The sequence below is a fragment of the Oryctolagus cuniculus genome, chromosome 2 (genome assembly GCF_051225735.1).
Source record: "Oryctolagus cuniculus isolate XC-2025 breed Fujian yellow rabbit chromosome 2, ASM5122573v1, whole genome shotgun sequence".
Lineage (NCBI taxonomy): Eukaryota > Metazoa > Chordata > Mammalia > Lagomorpha > Leporidae > Oryctolagus > Oryctolagus cuniculus.
In genome coordinates, this window is record NC_142868.1 from 119,064,152 (window position 1) to 119,072,917 (window position 8,766).

General features: G+C 44.3%; 1 protein-coding gene across 2 annotated transcripts; it reads left to right on the forward strand.

Moving 5' to 3' along the window:
- Positions 1-1,036: 1,036 nt before the first annotated feature.
- Positions 1,037-5,314, forward strand: LOC100355520 (interleukin 36 alpha). 2 transcript variants are annotated; one of them, XM_089327493.1, is made up of 4 exons: positions 1,037-1,398; positions 1,639-1,752; positions 2,211-2,350; positions 3,569-5,314. In XM_089327493.1, the coding sequence occupies exons 2-4, from the start codon at positions 1,743-1,745 to the stop codon at positions 3,779-3,781; spliced, it is 363 nt and encodes a 120-aa protein (XP_089183619.1). In that variant the 5' UTR covers positions 1,037-1,398; positions 1,639-1,742; the 3' UTR covers positions 3,782-5,314. The 2 variants fall into 2 exon arrangements, with proteins under 2 accessions (XP_089183619.1, XP_069925602.2); XM_070069501.2 differs by having other exon boundaries at positions 1,038-1,543.
- Positions 5,315-8,766: the final 3,452 nt, after the last annotated feature.

Consider the following 8,766-nt stretch of genomic DNA (forward strand, 5'->3'; position numbering starts at 1 on the left):
CATTACTGAGCAGGGGTGTGTGCAGTTTCAGCACAGAACATATAATAGTTTTTTAAATTCTTCATTGTCTCAAATCCCCATTCTGAAGGTCTGGGGTAGGACCTGAAATTCTGCATTTCTGACAAGATGCCAGATGATGACAATGCACCATCCATAGACCACACTTTGAATATGGAAAACATATACAACTCCAAAAGTTGCAAAGCCTAACTCTGAATGTACATCTTTTGCATACAAGTCTCTTGTTTTTGTACAATAAACTATTATCTTAGTTTGGGTTCTCTTTAAGGCAGACCCTGAGTTCAGGGAGCTCATTTAGTAGACAATCTTAGAGAAGGCAATAAAGGCAATGTTAGTGAGCTGGTTACTGTTAAAGCTACTGGGGCTGAAACTCACTGGGGATCCCTTATAAAACTTTAGCATTGTCTCACCATAAGATGAGGAGCCGAGACATTTATCTACCAGCCCCTTCTCTGTTGAAGTTTCTCTTGAGATGCAAGCTCTAGAGTTCTGAAGTTGACAAGTGCTGGGATATGCCATAACATCTACAAACTCAGATGGGATGATTGTTTGAAATGGAGCATCAACAACTTCGCGTCAGTCTCTCTACAGGGGAAACCCAATACCAGTCATGGCAAGATATTCTAGCAGTGTCCAGGAGATGGCCTTGCTCAAGATGAGGTTCCCTTGGTAGAGAAGCACAGTAGCTCTGAAATGTTGGAGAAGGGTCCAGTAGGGTCAGCCTTTTCCTGACAGAGAGTACAGACCAGGAGTGGTTAGGTGTTGCACAGATCGTAGGAGACCCATACCAGTCCACTTTTCACCTATTGGGAGCCCTTACTCTTAGGAATAACCTCCAAGTTATTTTGTCATTTTGTCATTTTGAGGCATCAGAGTCCAGTCATCAGCCTTGGGAGAGTCCCATTCTGTTTCTTTCCTCACTTTCCGTGACTACACTTCCTGGTTGTTGCTCTTAAAGGCTTGGCGTGCCCTCTTTTTTCAGGGTACTTGTGCTGCTATTGACATTTATTCACACAAGGACTCATGAAATCCTTTGGTACCAGGAACCAGCGATTATCCAGAGTGCTGGGCAGTCCCAGCCCCAGTGAGGCAGAACCTCCTTCTTTCCCTGTGTGGATAAAAGGCCGAGGGCTGACAGAGCACCCAAGTGAAATAGGAGCCGTGGCCCTCAAAGGCAGGCACCCGGCGTCCTCTGTCCCCAGGTCATAGGTGTAGTCTGTAGCTGGGAAGTCAGCTGACCTCTGGTCTCCTCTTGCTACTGGGCCTCTGGCCTTGGTGCTCTCTATCATCCCAGGGCTCTGGTTCTAGGCTTGAATCAATTTCTTAGGTGTGACTGCTTCTGCGGGGAAGTAGGCTGCATCCATGTATAGGAGCCTGGTGAGTCTGGAAGTCTGGAATCCTACTGAGGTCACTGTTGGGCTGAAACTGTAGCTTGGCACAGACTCAGGTCCTCTCCTGGGGTCAGTCTGCCCCTAAGCAACTCCTGTTCTTGGCGGTTCTGAAACCACCAGAATGGCTAAAGGTAAAGATCCTCAGGGAAGCGTGAAAAATTGGAAAGGGGGGGCGGATATTGTGTGCCTTCGTCTTTACATACTTGCCTGTTGACTTTCTCTGTAGCATTATCTACACCAGCACCTGTCTTGAGGCACATTCAGGATCTCAATCATCAGGTGTGGGTCGTTCAGGACCAGACCCTGACAGCAGTGCCAAGGAAGCACAGTATGGTTCCAGGTGAGTGGTCAAGGCCTGTCAAAGGCAGTCCCTGTGGTCAGACGTGCTTTGAGTGCTTTGTGTTTGGTTTTTCGTGTCACTGGAGTCTTGTTAAGTGGGCCTGTTGAAGAGAGGAGCTTCCCATGGGCAGTGATGAATAGGAGGCAATCATGGGGTTGTCTGTGACGCTGGACATGAAGTCTGAGAGACCAACTCAAAGAGATGAAGAGTTGGCCTATGGGAAATGGTGGAAAGCTTTTTCTGTGAAACTCCAAGAAGTAAAACTGGGACAGAAGAGCCTGGTCTACAAGAAAGATTGTTTTTGAATCCACAAGAGGCTGACTTTTGTAATGGGAAGATTTCTCCAATAGTGGGATGGGTGGCTGGGTTAGGTGGTACGTGATGGGGTGACCACTCTGGTTTTGAGATGCTGCTTTATATGTAGCAATTGAACACTACTTTCTGCATTGTGTTCCCAGCCACTGTTAGCTTAATTCCATGCCAATATCCAGAGACTCTTGAGACAGAAAAAGGAATACCCATGTACCTGGGATTGGATAAACCAGATGTTTGCCTCTTCTGTACAAAGACCAGAGAGCAGCCCATGTTGCAGCTGGAGGTAAGTACAACAGGAGATGGTGATGCTTGACTAGGAGAGAGGCACTCATTTATTTTGCAAAGCCTTTGTTTGATAGAAACTCAGATTTTGGAATTATTATAAGACTATTTGTTATTCTTATGCATATTTATTTTTGTTTTGGGTATTGCATTATTGTGAAAGAGTAAGAAAATTATAGGACTATTTTACAATTAATCTGCTGAAATCACTGGTTCTATTTTACAAAAATAATTAAAATAATTTGGCTCAAAATGAGAAGTCTAAGAGGGAGACTTATAGAGTTATTCCTAATTCCAATAGAGCAATATTCTAATAGGGAGTACATGAGTGTGCACACGCACACATACACACACACACACACACAGTTGTAAACCAGCAAGGATGTTGTTAACAATTAATCATCACAAAGTGGATGAGTGTATTAAAACATCTTTTTGACAAAAAGTAGTTTATAATTTTATGTAAACAGAGATGATTCTCTGTAACAAGCATTTTAGTAATTGCAATTTTACATTGTGGAAAGAATAATATAAGTTAAAGGAAGATAATGAAAGCAGACCTCTGTGTGTTATAGGGACTCTCTCGACCCTTTTCACAAAACAAGCATATGCAGATGCTCAGTGGGATGACAAGTTGATAGCAAGAGTGGTTTTCAACCAGGAGTGATTGGGCTCCCCGTCAATTCTGGAGATACTTTTGGGTTGTCACAACTGGAGGAGGTGGGATGCTTTTGGCATCTTGTGGGTAGAGCCCAGGTTGCGGCTAAGCCTCCTAGAACACACAGGACAACCGCTGGCAACAAAGAATTATCCTGCCCCGGATGTCAACCATGCCGACATGGGAGAACTTGACACAAACAACTATGAGTTAATTTAAAACTCATGGCCACTGTTATCAAAAGATTCTTCAGCTTTCTCCATTGTAATCCATAGGAGTTGGTTAAGCCAGTGCTTTATGTTCTCAAAAACTTCTAGGTCAACATCTTTTAGAGTCCCACATTAAGATTCATTGATATTTGTGGTCTAAGATTTCAGTTATAATCTAAACAAACATAGACGTATTTAGAGAGTATGATTTTTTTTAAAGCCATAGTATCATCTGAAGTCTCTGGGCCTGTTTTAGGGAACGGGGAATGCTATCTCAGATCAGAAATATCGGTACATAAAGGCTGTGGAACAACTCACATGGTTTTGCTTCTCTCTGTTTCTCACCCTTTAGGACAAGAACATCATGACCCTGTACCACCACCCCGAGCCTGTGAAGCCCTTTCTCTTCTACCACAGTAAGAGTGGCAGGACCTCAACCTTCGAGTCCGTGGCCTTCCCTGGCTGGTTCATTGCTGTCTGCTCCGAAGGAGGCTGCCCGCTCTTTCTGACCCAAGATCTGGGAAAAGCCTACACCACGGACTTTGAGTTAACGCCTGTGAATTAAGGTCAGTCTGGGATTGCAAGTTCCTCTCCAGCTCAGGACATTTGTCTCTGTCCTCTATTCTAGCTTTCTAAATGCCTCTGACATGAGCGTTGTCCATCCACCGATCCATCAAGGGGCAGCAGAGTTGCCATAATCAGGTCCAATGTTTAGAAACAGAAACCAGGTTAACTAGGAAGTTAAGTGGTAAAACCAGTCCAGGAAAGGAAGGGAGAATCTGTGGTTGGGCTTTCCATCCCAGGGTGTCTTGCTGCCTCTCCCACTACATCCCCAGTTATCTAAGTGCTGGTCCAGGCTGTGTAGGAAACAATCCAGGGAAGTGTGGGCCTCAGCCATGGCCATACAGCTAAGCTGCAGCACTATTACAAAAATAATAAAGAGAGCTCCACTTAATCCATTTGCAAATAGGGCTAAGCAATGGGGATGGAGATGCTTTCACTTTTAAGTCCTGATCTTGACTAACCCACTGTTGGTGGGAATGCAAACTGGTCAAGCCACTATGCAAGTCAGTCTGGAGATTCCTCAGAAACCTGAATATAACCCTACCGTTCAACCTAGCCATCCCACTCCTTGGAATTTACCCAAAGGAATTTAAATTGGCAAACAAAAAAGTGGTCTGCACCCTAATGTTTATTGCAGCTCAATTCACAATAGCTAAGACCTGGAACCAACCTAAATGCCCATCAACGGTAGACTGGATAAAGAAATTATGGGATATGTACTCTTTAGAATACTATACAGCAGTAAAAAACAATGAAATCCAGTCATTTGCAACAAAATGGAGGAATCTGGAACACATCATGCTGAGTGAAATAAGCCAGCCCCAAAGGGACGAATATCATATGTTCTCCCTGATCGGTGACAACTGACTGAACACCAAAAAGGAAACCTCCTGAAGTGAAATGGACACTATGAGAAATGGTGACTTGATCAACATAGCCCTGACTGTTAATGAACAACTTAATACATTATCCCTCTTAGTAGTTTTTTTGTCTGTTCTACTTAATACTACTTGTTTAATTCTGTAATTAATACACAGTTATTCTTAAGTGTTGAAATTTAACTGAAATGTGATCCCTGTTAAATATAAGTAAGAGTGGGAATAAGAGTGGGAAGAGATGTACAATTTGGGACATGCTCAAGGTGACTTGCCCCAAATGGTAGAGTTAGAAACATACCAGGGGATTCCAATTCAATCCCATCAAGGTGGCATGTATCAATGCCATCTCACTAGTTCAAGTGATCAATTTCAGTTCACAATTGATCATAATGAAAGGACTAAGAGTCAAAGGGATCACATAAACAAGTCTAGTGCCTGCTAATACTAACCGATAGAATAAAGGGGAGAGCGATCCAACATGGGAAGCGAGATACACAGCAGACTCATAGAATGGCGGATGTCCTATACAGCACTCTGGCCTCAGAATCAGCCCTAAAGGCATTCAGATCCGGCTGAAAAGCCCATGAGAGTATTTCAGGCATGGAAAGCCAAGATACTCTGGCAAAAAAAAAAAAAAAAAAAAAAAAAAAAACACACACAACAACAAACACCACCTAAATGAAAGATCTCTGTGAGTGAGATCCCAGTGGAAAGAACAGGTCTTCAAAGAAGGAGGTACCTTTCTCTGAAGGGAGGAGAGAACTTCCACTTTGACTATGACTTTGTCTAAATAAGATAAGAGTCGGTGAACTCAAAAGGCTTCCATAGCCTTGGAAACTCATGACTGGAGCATAGGGAGATTACTGACGCCATAAACAGGAGTGTCAATTTGTAAAGTCAACAACAGGAGTCACTGTGCACTTACTCCTCATGTAGGATCTCTGTCCTTAATGTGCTGTACATTGAGATTTAATGCTATAACGAGTACTCAAACAGTATTTTTCACTTTGTGCAAACTGTTGAAAGCTTTACTTAATGTATACTAAACTGATCTTCTGTATATAAAGAGAATTGAAAATGAATCTTGATATGAATGGAAGGGGAGAGAGAGTGGGAAAGGGGAGGGTTGCGGGTGGGAGGAAAGTCATTGGTGGGGGGGGGAAGCCAATGTATTCATAAGCTGTACTTTGGAAATCTATATTCATTAAATAAAAGTTAAAAACAAAGTCCTGGTCTTGGAGTTTCAGATACATCGTTCTGTGGTGTTGCATCAGGGTCTTCTGGATGCTGACAAGGAGAAGCAGACAGAGAGGTTCATGCAAATACAGAGAACAAAAAGGTAGCTGAGCCCCTCCTGGGTTTTAGCTTACATCTCAAGGAACTTGCACAGGCGATCTTCAAAAAGTTCATGGAAAACACATATTAGGAAAAAATGGATTTTAAAGACCACGTTTTCAACCCAGATAAACTTATCTTTCAGTTTTGTTATCCATGAACTGTTTGAAGTCCACTCATCTGGTTGGGCGCTGGTTTGGCTGAGGAACTACGATGTGTGATGCCGTCACCTACAACACTATCCCTGGGTCACATCCAGAGTTTGCTTTCTGAAATAAAAATAAAAAATGAAAATGGTGGTATCTCTGTTTCTCTGCGATGAGGGGAATGATGCTCGGGAAGGTCACGGTCATAATGCTAACCCTTACAGTTTAGAGGAGTTGTGCAGTTTGTAAAGCAGGCTCCCAGAGGTCTCTCATATTTAAAAGGAACCAGAAAGATTGCTGGGGAGGGTGGTATCTTTCTAAACCCAGGTTCTCCTCACTACCGGGTGGATGGGACAAACAGGGTCTCCTGAATAGAACTCCTACTTTGTATTTCAGGGCAGAGTGCAGGAGTGCAGCTAACAAAAAGACCTCCCTACCCCCCTTCCCCCCCCCCGCCCCGAGAAGATTGAGAGTCTTTTGGGGTTTGCCCTGTGAACTCCCACACCGTAAACTGACATGGCTCCCACTCATAGACAACATATTTTTTTGGAAGGCTTACCTTCAATAAGTATTTTTATTTATTCACTTTATTTGACAGAGAATGGAAGAGACAGACACATACACACACACACACACACACACATACACACAGATAGAGAGAGGTATCCCATTGTTTCATTCAAGGCCCACAATGACTAAGGCTGGGCCAGGGTCAAAGCCAGGAGCCTGGAACTCAATCTGGGTCTCCCACGTGGGTGGAAAGACACTGAGTACTTGAGCCATCACCTGCTGCCTTCCAGGGTGTGCTTTAGCAGGAAACCAGAATCAGGAGCAGAGGCAGGGATGGGAACCCAGGCACACTTACATGCCATGTGCATGTACCAAGCAGTGTCTTTTTTTAAAAAAGATTTCTTTGTTTATTTGAAAGTTAGAGTTACACAGAGAGAGAGAGAAGGAGAGGAAGAGAGAGAGAGAGAGAGAGAGGGAGGGAGAGAGGTCTTCCATCCGCTGGTTCACTCCCCAGATGGCTGCAATGTCCAGAGCTGTGCCGATCCAAAGCTGGGAGCCAGGAGCTTCTTCTGGGTCTCCCACGCGGGTGCAGGAGCCCAAGGACTTGGGCCATCTTCCACTGCTTTCCCAGGCCATAGCAGAAAGCTGGATTGGAAGTGGAGCAGCTGAGACTTGAACCGGCGCCCATATGAGATGCTGGCACTGCAGGCAGCGACCTTACCCGATACGTCACAGTGCCCACCCCAGCAGTGTCTTAACTGTCACCCACCTACCCTCCCTTATCCTATTTTAAAAATAATTTTTTAACAGAATATCAGTTGAAACTATTCTGGGGCTGGCGCTGTGACACAGCAGGTTAAAACCCTGGCCTGAATTGCTGGCATCCCATATGGGCGCCGGTTCTAGTCCTGGCTGCTCCTCTTCTGATCCAGCTCTCTGCTATGGCCTGGGAGAGCAGTGGAAGGTGGCCCAAGTCCTTGGGCCCCTGCACCCGCAAGGGAGACCCGGAGGAGGCTCCTGGCTTGGGATCGGCGTAGCTCCGGCTGTCACAGCCATCTGGGGAGTGAACAAGCGGTTGGAAGACCTCTCTCTCTATCTCGACCTCTTTCTGTAGCTCTGTCTTTCAAATAAATAAAATAAATCTTTTAAAAAAAGAAGAAACTATATTATTTGCAATAGGATGATTCCTCAAACAATCTGCAGTTCTGTGGTGATTTTTCACAATCTATCATATTTGTACTTGCCCCCAAGCATCGGAGAAAGAGGTGGGGACACTGTTTTTCTGAGCACACTGATGACATCGAGGGCCCTGCAGGATACCTTTTGCTTTTTAGCATTTTGGCGACCATGTTGCTGGCAGAGATCACATGTTTGCTGGCAGCAGCACGGTGCTCCCCGAGTTTTTCATTCCTCCTGTTCCTGCAGAAAGGCTTACCTGCTTCTTCGCCGCCTTTCCCTGTGTTGGTGGTTTCTCTAGAGCTCTGGGGGTGACCAGGACACCTGGGACAGTGAAAGAGCTGTGTTCATTACACGGGGTCATTGGGCAGACACCAGGAAGCTCTTGGACCAGCTTGGAAAATGGTCTCCTGAGCAGGGAGCTGAGGAGGAGTCTGGCCCCCTTTCACGTGGTCTGGCTGTTAGCCTGGAAGAGCCAAGTCAATCTCTCTAGGAAACTGACTTTCTCTTTCTTTCTTATTTTCTTGTAAATGTTTACAACTTCAGACGTTTTCTCTTGCTATTTCTTGGGATATATGCTGTAGTCTTTTATTTTTATTTATTTATTTTTTACTAGGTAAGAATACGTAATGTGAGAGCTGACTGCTTAACAAACGTTGAAATGTGTAATCAGGTGTTGTCACCACAGGCCCATTCTTGTGTAGCAGATCTCTAGGGCTCACTTAGCTTGCTTGACTGAAACTTTAAGGCTATTGAAGAACAGCTCTTCATCTGCCATCATCTGTTAGAATGGCCACGACATAGATAAGATGATAGATTAGACAGATCGATAGATGACAGATGCTAAATACATAAGTAGATGTCAAGTGTTAGAATGTGCAGAAATTGGACCCCTTGTACACTTTTGGTAGGAATGTAAAACTGTACAATCACAATGGAAA

Coding starts and splice junctions, on each gene's coding strand:
- LOC100355520 (XM_070069501.2), top strand. Junction 1,753..2,210: donor GAAGCACAGTATGGTTCCAG/GTGAGTGGTCAA, acceptor TTGTGTTCCCAG/CCACTGTTAGCTTAATTCCA. Junction 2,351..3,568: donor AGCCCATGTTGCAGCTGGAG/GTAAGTACAACA, acceptor CTCACCCTTTAG/GACAAGAACATCATGACCCT.